The sequence below is a fragment of the Mirounga leonina genome, unplaced genomic scaffold (assembly GCF_011800145.1).
Source record: "Mirounga leonina isolate KUSES-001 unplaced genomic scaffold, KU_Mleo_1.0 Mir_178, whole genome shotgun sequence".
NCBI classification, from domain to species: Eukaryota; Metazoa; Chordata; class Mammalia; order Carnivora; family Phocidae; genus Mirounga; species Mirounga leonina.
The window spans coordinates 11,659,105-11,675,524 of NW_023270464.1; the positions used below are offsets into that span (position 1 = coordinate 11,659,105).

Sequence of the window (16,420 nt, forward strand, 5' to 3'; positions counted from 1 at the left end):
TCCTTAGAAAAACGTTTTTTTGAAGTGCTAGGTGATTCCTAGACATTTTAGTAAAGGTGTTTGGTTCAGAAATTGCTATTTGAATAAAATGTTGGGGAAAGCTAAACATACACTTAACATTACGACCTAGAAGTCATACTCGTGGACACTCCTCCCAGAGAAATGAAAATATATGTCCACATAACAACACGTACACAGTTGTTCACAGCAGCTCCATTTGTAATAGCCAAAAAACCCAGCTCAGATGTTCTACAGTAGGTAAATGGTTAAACAGACTGTGGTACATCCATACCGTGGACTATTATTCAGCCATAAAAAAGAGCAGACTTGGGATAGATCTCAAGGACATTATGCTATGTGGGGGGAAGAAAAAAAGCCGATCTCAAAAGGTCACATACTATAGAACTCCATTTATATAACAGTCTCAAAATGACAAAATTGCAGTGATGGAATATAGATGAGTGATTGCCAGGACACAGTTAGGGATATGAGGATAGGGGGTGGCTCTACGGGAGATCTTCCTAAAGTACTTCTGTATCTTGACCACGTGAAGATCACATAAGAGATATAAGGTGACACGGAATTAGACATATATTGTACCAGTGTTAATTTCCTGGGTTTGATATTCCATTATAGTTATATAAGATGTCACCATTAGGGGAAACTAGGGGAAGGGTACAGGGGAAAAATACTCTTTGTAACTTTCTGTGAATATTTCAGGATAAAAAGTTTTTTAAAGAAGGAGAGTGGAGGCATTAAATGGTATGTAGATAAATTAGAATAAAAAACAAAACCAAAAAGTGCTGAAGAGAAGCTATTACCCATAGAGAAGGTTGAGTATGATGTTACAGGAAAGAGAAATCTTCCCTTCTGTGATTGGCCCAGTTCCTTGGGAAACCTTCCCTGTCATTCTCCCCACAAGAAATAGGAAAATAGCAGGGAAATTTTGTTTACCTGTAAGTTTGTAAACAAAACAAATCCCTGCATCTTTGCCTTAGATAGGCGGTAAGGTTTCATTAAAAAACAAACTTTCACGTAAGCTATCACTTACACTGTTTTCTTGAATGTTTTTTATTTACCTTAATGAAGTTTAAAAGATCATTCAAGAACAATAATGTCAATACACCTGGCTCCCCAATTCACTGTCCTGTTTATAACACACACACATGACATAGCGGTATCATTTGTTTGGAAATCAACCCGACTTTGATCCTTGGTCTGTGGTTCGGCAGCCAGATTAGCATTTTGTCCACGATTTCTTAAATTAATAATGGTAGGTAAGCAGGAGAAGTGCCAGTCTCACTGATTCCTGATTCCTGGTGGTTCTGCAGTTGTTTGGGATATAGCATTTGAAACAGGAGTTCATTACAAAGTCATGGAAGTTCCTTGCTTTCAGCGCATATGCAACGAAAACAACATTTCAATCGATTTACAAGTTTCTGCAAAACACTGTCAAGAAATAATTTCAGTGAAAAAAAAAAGAAATAATTTCAGTTGTACCTTAGCAAGAAAATAATGTATCTGTGTTATTCCACATGTACTTTGGAATTCCTTGCTGGGTTTTGCTGGGATGCTGGTGGTGAGAGCGAGACTCCTGTTAGTGGCAGAGACCCCGCTGTCCCTTTGCTGTCCCAGTCCAGTCTCCCAGCTGCCCCCCCACCCCGGGGTGTGCCGGGCAAGGCCACAACACTGGAGAGCAGCCCCATTTTCCTCGGGAGCCACTACTGTGTCCTTCCTTCAAGGCTGTTTCTCCCACATGGAACCAGCTGGCTCCCCAGCCGACAGCCTCTGATACACACATGCTCCAAGGATGCATCACATATTTTGTCTGGAAACAAGAGGCATGCTTTTCCTTTGTAGGCACTTTCTTCTTTTGGTTGCAATTCGAATGGCTGATCCTGGGTGGCTTCGGGATGAGATATGGTGTGCCCACTTGAATGCTTCAGAACAGTTGCTTTTGGTAATGTGTACTGCAAAAACAACTTAGAATAAAAGGGTGTCTTCATGATTTTTTTTTTTTTTAATGCAAGGAGCCTGACTCAGTTCTCTGTGTTTTTGGTTGATTCTTTATCTTCAACAGCATGTACTGCATCCCTTGTGAAGGTCCTTGCCCCAAGGTCTGTGAGGAAGAAAAGAAAACAAAAACCATTGATTCTGTTACCTCTGCTCAAATGCTCCAAGGATGCACCATCTTCAAGGGCAATTTGCTCATTAATATCCGCCGAGGCAGTAAGTATTCCGTCCTCCTGGACGAGAGGGCTGGATCTCTTGGTTTTCTTTTGTTGATGCTTTTCCTTCCCATCCATGACTCACAACTGAAGCCTGGGCCTAGAAAAACAACATGGGGCATAAGCCTCATGCTCAACACCTCTTTTTTGAATTTCCCTCAAAGATTAAAAACAGACACACACATACACACACACACACACACAAAAAAAACCCAGATTGAAAGGCAGTCTATTTTGCAGCCATTGGCTCGGCGTTTATTCATGCCCTGGGTCATCACTCATGTTTCTGTTAGCCCTGCCTTACGCAGGAGATGCACGTCCCAACACACACAGGCCCCAGAAGACGCTGGTGGATCAAAAGTGTGACTCAGTAGCCTCCAGCTGGACCAGGGCCTCAGGACTTCAAGTCCAAAGAGTTTTGGTTACTTGGGAGGTACCGAGGAGACTGTGCAAACGGAACAGTTTAATGATACCCCTTTAATATTTTATGAAGTCCAAAGAGTGGTTAATCTCCAAATTTTCTTTGGAGAGCAAAAAAAAAAAAAAAAAAATAGTGTGTGTCACCACGTATTTAAAGCTTCGATTCTCACCCCGGTAGGATCACCATCATTTGTAGTAGACGGTGTTCCTGGTAATTGCATGTGTGCAAAAGCATTACTCATGGACTTATTCTGTGATATTTTCACTTCTGAGCTTTAACTGACAATGGCTTCTAGCCTTAAATTCTCCACCACTGGGACCACTTGGTCAAGGTACCTATGATAGTTTCATAACCTAGAATAAAAGTTTCTCAACCTCAAGGTTGAGGTTGAGAAACTTGAGGTTGAAAGGATTTTTTTTCCCTAAATCCTTTTGTGGAGAAATTTTTGCAGGTTGGCGTGGGGGGGCGGGGTGGAGGATGACTAATTTATTTATTCTGTGGATTTACTGTTCCTTAATACTGTTTGTTTGGTGAGTGAGCATGCTCTTATGGTTTAGAGATGGCAGAAACACATTTGTGTTCAGTCCTTTTGGATCTTTAGGTACTCCTCATTTTCCAGAACCCCTCTCACCCCTCCACCACAGAGATAACTTTGCTTTCATACAGCTAGAACTCTCTTACCCTCATGGTGCTTCTGCAGTTTTATTCCTGGGGCACCTGGGTGGCTCAGTGGGTTAAGCATCCGACTGTGGATCTCAGGTCAGGTCTTGATCTCAGGGTCATGAGTTTGAGCCTGGCATTCGGCTCCATGCTGGGCATGGAGCTTACTTAAAAAATAATAATAATAAATGAATAAATAATGAAGTTTTATTCCTTTTGCTCTTACTAGATTTCTTAATTTTTGAAAAGATGCCCTCATCCCCTAGAACATACCTTTTAAGTACCTAACTCTTCTTTTTCTTAAAATTTTCATATCCTGAAGATAAGCCTTTAATCCATGAATTAAATCCATGGAGAAGTAGAATTTGAGAAGGAATCGGTACATATTCATGCGTGGTGATGAAATGTGCCTTCTTGTTTAAGTCCAGTGGGAGATATCAGCTGGATGTAGGGTGATAAGACATCTCATTGAAAAGGACATACCCAGCCTCGACTAACAGACATCCATCCTACCGGCATTTAAAATTCAGGATCTTTTCCTTGAAATATCAACCACAGGCAACTTCTGGTGTTTATAACTTGAATTTCTCCTAGAAAACCATTAAACTCTACAATAAGCATAGTCCCCAGCCCTCCAAGATAGCATCCTTATTCTTTTATTTTTATCAAAGCAAAATAGAACCTCTCATTAAATAAGCCTTCAACAAATCATGTGCAATAAAATCCCATTAGTTGGACCATACCCAATTCATTATAGTATTTATTGTAATTTTGGCATAAGTTGAACCGAAGTTTATGTTTTTTTTTTACTATGAGGAAAAGACAGGCTAAACAGGATGATGAGAAAGACAGTGTGTATATATTATGTTGTTTTCACATACGTAGTAGTAGCAACTATTTTTCCAACTGTCCTCTCGTTACGAAAATCATACATGTGCATTGTGGAAAACTTAGAAGCACAGAAACGAATTTTGAAAAATCAGCAGAGCAGAGAACCTGGTGTGTTAACATTTTGGTGTGTTTTCTCCCAGTCTTGGTAAGATGGACTCTTTAAATATAGATCCCTGTATCTTAGGAACTGGAAATGCAGCAAAGGCAGTTCCTAATGAGACCGAGAAAATGTTGTTTATTTAGTCATGCCCTCCTGTGGAGGCAGTGCTGTCTGTTGACAGAGCGTATTAAAAGACGTTCCCTAGATTTGTCAGCCTTAGCTAATTGGCAGTCTGGTATTTATGATTTTACATTCGGTTAATCAGCCTGGGAGCTACAGTACCCAGCCTTCTAGAAAGTCTCCTTCCCCGGCCCCTGAGGGGCCCTGTCCCAGGAGAGGTTGTTGAAAGTCAAGCCCAGGGTAGTACATTTTTGACAGGGATGGCGGGTCCTGCACCAAGACCTGCCACGGAATCATTCTCCAGACGTTTTTGTGAGAAACCGAGTCATGCTCACACTACGCGAACGCTCACTAACACGTCCCCCTCCTCACGCAGATAACATCGCCTCAGAACTGGAGAACTTCATGGGGCTCATCGAGGTGGTGACAGGCTACGTGAAGATCCGCCATTCTCACGCCTTGGTCTCCTTGTCCTTCCTAAAAAACCTTCGCCAGATCTTAGGAGAGGAGCAGCTAGAAGGGTAAGTGCTCCAGATTTCGTGGGCTGACATTCTCCTATTACAAAATAAGTAGCGTGCTTTTAAAACTCGACGTCACTGAGGCAAGGACTCTTTCTTGTTACGAAGGAGAAAGGAAGAAGCAAAGGTAAGGCCGGCGCCACCTGCGTGATGGCCCACGCCCTCGGGCAGAGTCCCGTGCGGCCATGATTCTCCATCCTTGGGATAGTGCTGTTCTGGAGAACTGTGTTGTGACCTGTCAGTCAAGGGCTGCGTGTCCAACCGTGACCATGGAAACTGCAGACTGGGGTGCTGGTGGGGACCCTCTGTGCCAAGAGCAACAGGAATGGGTCTCATGTGCTTAGCCCTTTGTGAAATCATCATTGACATGACTCTTACCCCAGGATTCTATATACTACGTAAAACCATTCCATCTTTTTAAAATACGGGGGCACCTGGGTGGCTCAGTCGGTTGAGCGTCCGACTCTTGATTTCAGCTCAGGTCATGATCTCAGGGTCATAGGATCGAGCCCCACATCAGGCTCCGCACTCAATGCAGAGTCGGCTTGTCCCTCTCCCTCTGCTCCTCCCCACTGCCCTGCTTCTCTCTCAAATAAGTAAATAAATAAAATCTTTAAAAAAAAAAAAAAAAAAAACAAGAAAAGAAGAAAAACAGTTGACCCTTGAACAACATGGTTTGAATTGTGCGGGTCCACTTGGACACAATTTTGTTTTGTTTTGTTTTGTTTGGATAAATACAGTATAGGACTGTAAATGTATTTTCCTTATGATTTTTTTAAATAATATTTTCTCCAGCTGACTTCATTGTAAGAATGCAGTACATCGTGCATATAACATACAAAATATGTGTCAATCAGGTGTTTATGTTATCATAAGACTTCTGGTCAACAGTAGACTATTAGTAGTTAAGTTTGGAGGATGTCAACAATTCTGTGTGAATTGGTGACTGTTCGGAGGGTCCACACCCAAACCCCCACATTATCAGGGGTAAAGTGTATACTGGAACATAAAAGATTTAGAGGAGTATGGATAGTTCATTTTGTTATAAAGGAATCCTAATTGACATAATTGTTTCATCGATGAGCCAAGAGGATTTACACTCCTGGTAGAATTTTTGCCTTCTGCAGAGATAGGCTTTGTGATATGGGTTTTAAACTCACCAGAGGCTTTTCACCACAGGATAGATAAGAGGTCGTGCTTATTGCTTTAGGTTGCTTATTGCCTGTGTGTACCTCTGCATATATACCTTTCTCTTCATACTTCCTTTAAATACAGCTTTGAAATAAAAGGAGACCTCGATTAACGAGCAAATTCCTTCCAAAGAGAATGTGGGGAAATACTGTAGGAAAGAAAGAGGTGGGAAGGTCATGGGAAAGGTTGTCCTTGCTGATTTATCTGCCCCGACTGGATAAAGTTACCCCCATAAGGGCTTCTTTACAGCCTCCCTGCTTTTCTCAGACTAACTCTTGGTCAGTCTTAAATTCTTAAAATTCCATCATCTGATACAGCTAAAGAGAGAGGGCAGCTCTTCATTCCATCCTTGAAAAGCACACTGTCCTCCCCACTGAGAACACTGATTCTCTAGGAAAAAAAACTTCTTTCTTCTTGCAAATCCAAGGAGGCTGCCACCGTGCCCAGCCCCAGAGGGTCGTAAGTCGTTTAACTTGGCAAGCTGAGGCTCTACCATTTTGAGGTGGTGGTTCTCATTTTTTGTATTAAATTTTAAAGTGAATTTTAGCACAGTTTTTTGTGTTTTTTTTTCTCTCTCTCTCCAGGTAGGTTTGTGTTTCTGGAATCCCTCATGTTGGTAAGCACTTTTTTTTTTTTTTTTTTTTTGGCAGATCGGGATCTGACACTTTTCCTGCTGCTTAATGATACACATTTTCTTTCTCCAGGTTGAACAAGTGATAGACATAGAGGGGGAAACTGGAAGGAGAATTTAATTTTTTAAAGATTTTATTCATTCATTCATTCATTCATTCATTCGGGAGAGAGGACAGGGGAGGAGCAGAGGGGGAGGGAGAGAAAAGAGGAGAGAATCTCCAGCAGACTCCACACTGAGCATGGATCCCAAATTGGGGCTCGATCTCGCAACCCTGAGATCATGACTTGAGCTGAAACCAAGAATCCAATGCTTAGACTGAGCCACCCAGGCACCCCAAGAATTTAATTTTGGTTAAGAATTATTACACGCTGGGATTACCTCTTAGTCATGTGTTAACTGAAAGTATTATGCCCTTATATGGAGCTGAGAACTAAGACTGATTTTCATTTGCACGGATATTTAAGGCGCATTTCTCATTATCCGAAACTTGTATAAAACCTGATATGCCAGTGGGGGCTCTTTAAGGATGCCTGCCATTGCTCAGGTGTTTGGGACTCCTCCAAGCTCAAGTATGCTTCAGGTCCCTGCTCTGCCGTTAACATTTTAGATGACAAGGGAGGGCAAACGGGCCTTAGGTTTTCACACCCTGCTGCTCATCAGTGGCCCTTGTAGCTATGAGGATGCTGGGCTTCCAGCCTTTCCTTCCTACATGCTGCTTCTTGGAGGCTCTCTCTTTAGCTGGGGTGCTTGAGAATCTTGCCTATCTTGGTGGGAGTTGGGTTCTCTCACCGACCTTTCTCACCCAGCATCAAAAAAGGTATAGGCCATCCTCACTTGTGATGAATGCCCCCGCAGCTCTTTGTATTGGCGTGACAAGTAGCAACAATTCAGCTCTTTATTGTGCATCCTCAGACTTAGGAAAGAGACTAAGTTCTAGCCCTTGACCAGCTCTCCTCACTCCTGCAAGGAGGGAAGAGTCAGAGGGAGGCAGAGAAGAAAGGAATATGATAAACAGATAAAAGCTAACAACAGTGCAAAGCAGAACTTGCAAGGAGCTATGAGGAGAAGAAAAGGAACGTGCCATGGGCATGAAAAAGAGGCAGAGAATCTGATTAAGAAGATCCCACAGGCTTTCAAGAAGAGGTGGCATTTGAGATGGGCCTTGAAGGGTTTCCAGAAACACTCAGAAAGCAGAGGGTGAAGAAAGCAGTTCAGGATAGGGCAGTAAGAACAAAGGCAGCGAGTTGGGGCATCCTGGGACCTGTTTGGCAAATAATGCTGGAGAGGTAGGTGGTATTAGAATTACGTAAGGTGTTATGCACCCGGGCGTGGAGGTTATAATTTAGGTAGGCAATGGAATGTATTCAAGGCTTTTGAGCTGCAGGAGTGTTAGCAAAGCTGCCTGGATGTTTCATTTCTGTGTGTCTTTGGTTTAAGCCAAGATAACTTTTATCCCAGTTGTTCCCAGACTTTGACGTTAGAACAACATCTTGGGTGGGGCCAGGTGTAAAAAAAAAAAAAAAAAAATCCCAGTAACCCAAGATGCAATCCCAATTCAGTCAGAATGTTTGGGGGTGGGATCCAGGCATCAATGATTTTTCTCAAAAATCCAAAGTAATTTCCGTATGTAGCCAAGATTGGATACCACTGCTATGCCCTGTTATTTTTTCTTCTCATATGTGAATCCCTAAAGTGTTTTGCCTTTTTTCCTAAATATTTAAGTGTCACACTATTGCCTTTAAGTACTATTTTTCTTGAACTTCTACAGCCAGTGAGAACATAAATAAGTGCCTCCATTTGGTTCAATAGGATGGGAGTTTTATAGCATTTTGTTTTGATGGAGAACAGACGAATCCATAGTGCCGGGATCCTCTGTATCTGACTACCTTGGCTTTCCAAACTGGAACCAAGACCTCCCTCCAAGTCACCTGAGCAGCCCAGACCACTGAGTCACATCCAGAATTCAAGCACTGTAGCTGGAGTAGAGCTCTAGTCTATATCCAGAGTGAGCCAATTTTGTCATTGGATTTCCAGGGTGGTGAATATGTAGGCAGAATCACACCCAAACAGACGGCAGGGCAGTTGGTGGCTGGAGAACAAGGCCCGGACGGCATCAGGCAGTCATGTTTGTCCATAAGAACTCAGACATCCCAGTTTCCTTGAGGATGTCACGTAGTCTGTTTACGTGATGTGTTTCTAGAGTAATAACCTTAGACATTAAGAAAATCAAGGCTTTTCTGCTGTTTAAGAAGGAAATGGATTTTGTAATACACATGTATAAGATTTCTATAAAATGACTGAGTTTTAAGCCCTTGAGTAGAGAACAAAATATTTCTGTTATCTGGACAGTTCCTTACGGTGGACAAACATTATTTTCTTATGGCATCAGACAAAGAAAGAGGTAAAATTTCGGTTTCTTTAGTGCCACCAAGGATCGTTGCCCCGAAAAGCCTAAAAGCAGATGGAGGTGGTAGGGTTCTAAGACTTGAAATTCTTGGGTGCATTTAGGCATCTCTGTACTCATGACCCCACCACTTGACTTTGCAACACTTGGTGCTTCATTCTACCTTCCTGCAACTCTAAGATTAGGTTGCAACAGGGCTGGTGTTAATACTTCCCTGGGACTTTTAAAAATAAAGACTCAACCATGTGACTCAGCAATTCCAGGCTCTACCCAGTATCTTCCCAAGAGAAATGAAAACATGCCCACACAAGACTTGAATGTGAATGTTCATAACAGTATTATTCACTAGAGCCCCCTACCCCCCCCCCCCCCCAAAAAACCCACTGGAAACAATCCAGATATCCATCAGCAGATGAACGGATAAATGAAATGTGGTACAATGGAATACCATTTGACGATAATGTAACAACGTGGGTGACCCTCGGAAACGTTAAGCTAAGTGAAAAAAAGCCAGACACAAAAGGCTGCACATTGTATGAATCCATTAGTTTCTAGCAAAAGCAAAACTATAGAGATAGAAAGCAGATTGGCGAGGGCTGGGGGTAGGAGCAGAGATTGACCACCATTGGCAGGGAGGGAACTTTGACATCATGGAAATGTTCAGAAACTGCATAGTGGTGCTGGTGGAACAGCTGCATGTATTTACTGAAGCTCACGGCGCTGTATACTTAGGATGGGTACAATTTTTGGTAGGTAAATTATACCTCAATTAAGCTATTTAGAAAACCCTCAAAGAAGAAACATTTTCTGAGATTCAGTTTGGTACCCAGTGCCACTTGAATATAAATTCCCACCCTTGCTGAACCCCCAAGGTTGGTGTAAATACTGGATTTGGAGGAGATTGGATATGGTGTGAGCATCTGCGGAAAAAGCCAAATCCTGTATCTGTTGCAGATTGCTAGGATGCTGGAGGTAGTCCCTGTGTGCTGGGTTCTGATGCCCCCTAGAGACAGCCGGAAAGAGTCCATGCTTTCTCCTCTGAGAAGCAAAAGGGAATAATCAGTTGTATATTTGCAGATTTTTCCCCCCAATTTGTCAGTAAAGGCTGAAAGTGGGGGGGGGAGTATCCCTTCCTACCCCCGTTGTCTGGACTCCCAGGCCTCCACACCCTTTGCCCCCACCCTGGGAGAAGCCAAATAAGTACTTTGCCTAGCGTTGTTGCTCTAGTAAGTGGTGGAGATGTCGCTCAGACCCTGTTCTTTGGATTCTCAAATGCAGTGCTCCAAACCCTAGCCCCGGGGTTGACTTCTGTGCACCGTGCAAATCCCCAGCACTTTCGCTTTCCTCTGCTTTCACATCCTTCCTGCCCTTCATCAGGGCAGGTGGGGAGGTGGGTGGTTGTTGATAATTCAGAGGTAAGATAGCCCCAAGCCTGGAGCCATCAGTTAAACACCTCTGTGTATAGTGTGTGCTCGGCATTCAGAATACCAATACAGATAATATACAGATATCCTCATGGACACGACCGACTGCTTCCAGCCCATCTCACTTGGTCTACATTTTGTCAGATGGGGCCCACCCAAGTACAGAAACAAACATATTTTGCCACACTAAGAAGGCTGGGAGTCAGGATACCGATATCTATAAAACCCAGGCATCTGTGTAAGCTACAGTAAAAATAAACAACTTAATTTTTTAAAATATTCTTTGAATGTAAAGGCAGTAAGTTTAGGAACAATTAGGAAATGACATTTACTGAGTAATTGACTTATATAGTCATTTCCTTTAGGAAACAATGAAAAGGGGTGTGTGTGTATGTGTAAAACATGCAGAGCGGTCTCTGCCTTTTACCATCTCTTAATTGTCACCTGATCATGGAAGGGGAATTTGGGGGGAGCCAGGCCCCAACCTGGGGTTGGAAAAGCGAGAGCAATATTGACAGGCAGCTCATGAATGGCTTGGTTATTATTCTGATGAGGGTTTTCTTTCTATTTTTCTGTCGCTCACAGAGGCTCCGTGACGCCTGGGTTTTATTGATATTGGTATCCTGGCTCCAGGCCTTCTCAGTGTTGTAAAAAATGTTTGTGTTTACTGTAAAAAGATAATCTTCCTTTTCAAAGTGATTAATCACACACACAGAATTTCAGTGGGCCTGCCATTCATTTGTCAAATTCCTGATTTATAATTCATGCTTCCTCCCATGGGGAGAAGCATGTTTTGTTCAGAAGGTATTTTCAGTGTGGTTTCTGTTCCCTGCCAGCAAAATTAGTTTACTAAAAAGAAGCCTCATCCTGCGTTGAGACAGAGGTTTGACCGGGTTAATGGGCCTTTACTTCCAGCCTAGAGGTTTCTGCACCAACAAGGAGGTTCTGTCCCTTGGGGGCCAGCTGAGGAACCTGGGAGCAGCCAGACCCATTGGGCTTGGTACGGGCACTACAGAGTCCTTCAGAACTGAAAGTATTCGTGGACGAGAATGGGCCTACATAGGAGGCATCTGTTTCTACCTGCAAACCCCGCCTTCAGTGGTCTGAAGACCCAGGTCACCCAGCATCAGCTGCAGCCTGGCACTGGGGGAAAGAGGAGATGTGGGTGGTGACTGTCCCCAAGGTACGGCAGGTCTCACCTTGCCAGATCCCAGTGCTTCCCACTTGTATACATGGCCTTGCGTTGCATATCCCGAGTCTAGATTCATGTGGACAATGTCTTAAGTTCCTTTTCCAGTGGATATATGTGTCAGGGAGTGAGCTCTTCCTGAGAGGAAAATATTATCGACTCGCAGGTTTTTGCAAACCTGCTTCGGTGGCCTTGAATGTGTCACGGGATCTCAAGGTGGGTCAGTGAGGAGGCTAGCTTGGTTTCAGAGGTCTGCCTTTGGACTCACTTGGCTCACTGAACCGTGTGCAGGCAGGGTTCCCACATCCACCCCCTGCACGTCTGTGGACGGGGCCCAGGGCTTGTGGAGGGCTTGGGCTCAGGCTGATGGGGCAAATTCCATCTCAGCTCTGTGACTCCTCCCGGGCATTAGAGTCTTAGACTCATAAAACAAGCTCAGATGTTCATACCCCTTGTTGTCCTCTGAGTGTGTGTTCATGCCCCCACCCCCAGTGCTACAAGTAAACTAGACGCATGGCTACAGAAAGTACTGAGGGAACTGCCTATGGCTACGTGGCTCATTAATGACATTTGTACTCCTGGATCCTCGTCTCTGAACTCCCCTGTGAATTCCCAGGCATGTGTCACAAGTCTGCTTGGCAGCATTATAACCATAACTTTAGCTTTCTTCTTAATGAGACTCAGGCTGAGGATCGACCAGACGGGTAGAGGTGCTGGTATGATATATGTGAGGAACCCCATCAGGTGCAGAGAGGTGCCCCATGGACACAGCCTCCAGGGCAGAGGAGGGCTCTGGACTTCTGTCCAGGCTATCCTGGCTTTGGAAAGAGGGCTGGATCCTTTCCTCTCTGCAGTTCGTGTGTTGGATCGTTCAGTGGGTATTAGCAATAGCTCAGAGGGCTGCACCAGTTCCCAGACTCTGTTCTGTATAAAGTGCTTGAGTGAGCTCCAGAAAGAGCCTGAGGCTGGGGACCAGGAAGGCGTGAGGAAGGATTCAAGGTCCATGGGGAGCAGACCTTTGATCACGGAGGACTTGGATGGGCAGCATGGCCCTGCCTACCTGGTTTCCCCAGGGCCCTAGAAAAAGAGGTATACGGCCTGGATTTTTCTCCAGACCCCTCAGCTGTAGCTGTCTACACTGCCATCTCCCGGGGCATGGATTTCCCTCTGGGGAGCCAGAGATAGCTGTTGCTGATTCTGGCCGTCCTTCCGTCTTTCCTTCAGTTGGCAGGGGTAGCTGCTTCTGTGTGCATACCCCTAGGGGCAGGGCCCATATCGCACTTGGTCAGCTTTGGGCCTCCAGCTCCTTGTTGGTGCCCAGCACCTGTTAGACCAGTTCTCCTCCAAGGGTGCTCCCAATACCAGCAGTGCCCGCATCCCCTGTGTGCAGGTCAGCAATGCAGATTCTTGGCCCACCCAGCCCTACTAACGAGAAACTCTGGGAGTGGGGCCCAGCGCTCCGAAAACAAGCCTTGCACACACTAACCTAGTGTGAGTCACTGTGGCCTGGATGGGTGGCCCACTTTCTCTAGAGGCTCTGGTTGAGGCTTTTTAGGATGGGGTGAATCTGGAGGAGGGAGCGGGCCCAGGGCTGGTCCACCACCGAGTCTGTCTCCCTGTCCCATTGTCTTCCTAACCCATCATACACCGCTGATGGCACGGATGGGATTTACCCCTAAGGATAATGGCAGACTCTCTACAGCAAATATGTAAGCCGTTCCGGTTGAGTAGCCGAGCATATCTGTTCTCCCATGGACTGATTTTGAGTGCATTATACATACTCTGCTCTGAGAGAAATACCCAAAGGCATTTCTACAGAATGATTCCAGTAATATCCTCTGGTGTGAGAAGCGTTATTGTTGGTAATGGAGGTCCTAAAATTAATTAGTGTCTTATCGATTTCAATATGTTGTCCTTGAATCATGTTGTTGCTATTGTTAACAGTAACTGTCCACTCTTACACACTGTTAATAACTAAATCTCTCATTGGCAAAGGCAGCGTGTTCCGGAGCCACATGCAGAAGAGGACTGGTGTGGGGTGGCCAGCAGGTGGGAGGGGACACTGGGAAAGGGCAAGAGCACTCACGGTGATTTCTGTGCTTCTAGGAACTACTCCTTCTATGTCCTGGACAACCAGAACTTGCAGCAGCTGTGGGACTGGGACCACCGCAACCTGACCATCAAAGCTGGGAAAATGTACTTTGCTTTCAATCCCAAATTGTGCGTCTCTGAGATTTACCGCATGGAGGAAGTGACAGGGACTAAGGGGCGCCAGAGCAAAGGGGACATAAACACCAGGAACAACGGAGAGCGAGCTTCCTGTGAGTGGACCCAACAGCCTGTGGCCCCTCCTCCAATCTAGAATGATGGCTCCATGGGTGGCCCCCTCCTCATCTCACTGGGGTGGGGTGGGGGGACGGACACGGGGCCTCCTGAACCAGCACTTTGCCCATACGTGTGTGTATCTTCAGAGTCAGTAGTGGGGCCGATTCATGACAGATTCGTATTTGTCAATGTTCCTTAGCATCCCTAGGAGTGTGCTAAGCATTTGTAAATAGGCTTCTGCTCAAAGGGAGTATTTTATGGAAGTGCTTACAGAATGCAGGGCTCAATGTCTTTTAAGGCACAGGCAGACAGATGATTTTTCAAGGAAGAGCCGGTCCTCTCCACTGCCGGGGAGCATGCTCAGCTCAGTCTCCCACAGTGTAGGGGAAGCCTCAGGGCAGAGGGGCCTGAGCTCCAAGCCCAGCGCGGTGGCCATGGGTTCCCTGTCTCTCCCTCGGCCTTCTCCTTGCTCCCACCCCAACATGAAAAAGATAGAACCTACCTCCCTGAACGGATACTGCTTTTTAAATTGAGAACCACATAATTATAACCTTGCCGTGGTTATATACTTTCAGGTCTTGTATCTGAGATCTAACAGCACGTCTCTCATCTAACCCTGCTTATCAAGCCGCTTTTGAAAATGTTGTGGTTCTGTTTGGCTGGATAGGGTTATAAAAGTAAATTGTTTCTCCGCCATCGGCTTTTAATAAGGGAAGGGTCCTAGGGAAAAAAAAAATAGAGTAATTTACATGATCAGAGGTGATTTGCACACATGCATACACACACACACACGCACACACGGGAGGGGAGGACTTGTGAAACCATTAGCATTTGACTGATTAGTTTTGCTGGTGTATGGATTTACCTGGTAGACACTCAGACTGCTCTGGAAGAGCTTTTAGAGGGAAGAGGCCTGACACGGAGCGGCATGGTGTGCTGGCAACCGGCCCCTTCTCCCTCACCCGCCCACTGCAGCCCCGTACCGTTCCCCCTGTTCGAATCATAGCAGAGCAGATGTGGCTGAGCATTTTCCAGGTGTTTTCTCCTCCAAGTCAGCCAGTCTGAGCAGTCACATTGTGAATACAGAAGCCATTAATTTTCCTTTGAAAACAAAATCATGGTTTCTCCTTAAATAACACATTAGCAGGAAATGCAACTTTGTTCTAACCTCCGATCTGGCACATTTTGCCCCACTGACTTCTTACTTTTAACTGCCTTTAGCCAGTTAAAGTAAACTTTAAGCAGTAAACTTTGAATCAGCCACTGCTTCACCTGCTGCGTATGTGTTGGGGTTCAGGCAAATAGAGGCAGGCAAGACAGTCCGTCGGGGAGCTTTGGGTCTCCGTGGGAGAAGCAGTCAGCAACTCCACCCTAGTTCTCAGGGTCATTTGAATCTGGCCGGAGGAATAAGTCGGGGCTCAGGGCAGGGTCCCTGCTGTAGCTCCCCAGCGACTTCCCATAGTGCACAGGAGGCTTGGCCAATGACACTGTTCTTGTCAGTGTGTCAGCCCCAGCCAGAGGCCTTCCAGGACTGCCCGTGCCCTTCCAGGTCGATGCCAAGTTTAGAGGCAGAAATGTGCCCCCCTGTGGCAACCTGGGCCATTCGCCTGTCTTTGCTGGTTGCACAGAAGCAGGTAGAGATCCGCAACTGCAGGACAGGTGCCAACCTATTGCAGAAGATTCAGCCCAGCTTAGGGGTTTATCCTCACCTTCCCTGGTCCCCTCGGGAGCCCAGGTCTTAGGGATCAGCAGAAAGACCAGGTGCCTTGCTCAATCAAGCAGTTCTTCCCTGTCAGGTTAGGAATCACAGATTTGGGTCCAAGTGCAACCAAGTGTGCTAAAACAAAGGAACGAGCTTCATTGCAGCTCCGTGTGGTAAAATGTCTGGGCTCTTAGCAGAAATAAGAGAGCCACGGAGAAGTCCAGGAAGGGACTTGGCGTGTACAGCCATCTTTGGAGAAGAGGGAAATAGGGCAGGGCAGGTGACTTGTCAGACATTTGGAGGAAACGGACGTTGATCTCTGTCACTCACAGATATACCTTTGTGCCCCAGGTGAAAGTGATGTCCTGCATTTCACCTCTACGACCACGTGGAAGAATCGCATCATCATAACATGGCACCGTTACCGGCCCCCCGACTACAGGGACCTCATCAGCTTCACTGTCTACTACAAGGAAGCGTGAGTTTCTGTGGTGTCCTGTGGGCGGGGCTGTGGGTAAAGTCCCAACATTCATGAAGTGGGATAGAGGATGTGCCCTGTAACCCATACTCCAGGAACACCCCTCAGGATGCTCAGCTCCCCTGGAGGTGACCC

General features: G+C 45.5%; 1 protein-coding gene across 2 annotated transcripts in view; it reads left to right on the forward strand.

The window, feature by feature from the left end:
• IGF1R (insulin like growth factor 1 receptor) overlaps window positions 1–16,420 on the forward strand; it is a 298,451-nt gene that overhangs the window by 239,905 nt on the left and 42,126 nt on the right. For both annotated transcript variants that reach the window (XM_035024043.1, XM_035024044.1), the window contains exons 4-7: window positions 2,081–2,229; window positions 4,797–4,941; window positions 13,887–14,101; window positions 16,159–16,285. In XM_035024043.1, the coding sequence (XP_034879934.1) occupies window positions 2,081–2,229; window positions 4,797–4,941; window positions 13,887–14,101; window positions 16,159–16,285 (636 nt within the window). The remainder of the gene's footprint in view (window positions 1–2,080; window positions 2,230–4,796; window positions 4,942–13,886; window positions 14,102–16,158; window positions 16,286–16,420) is intronic.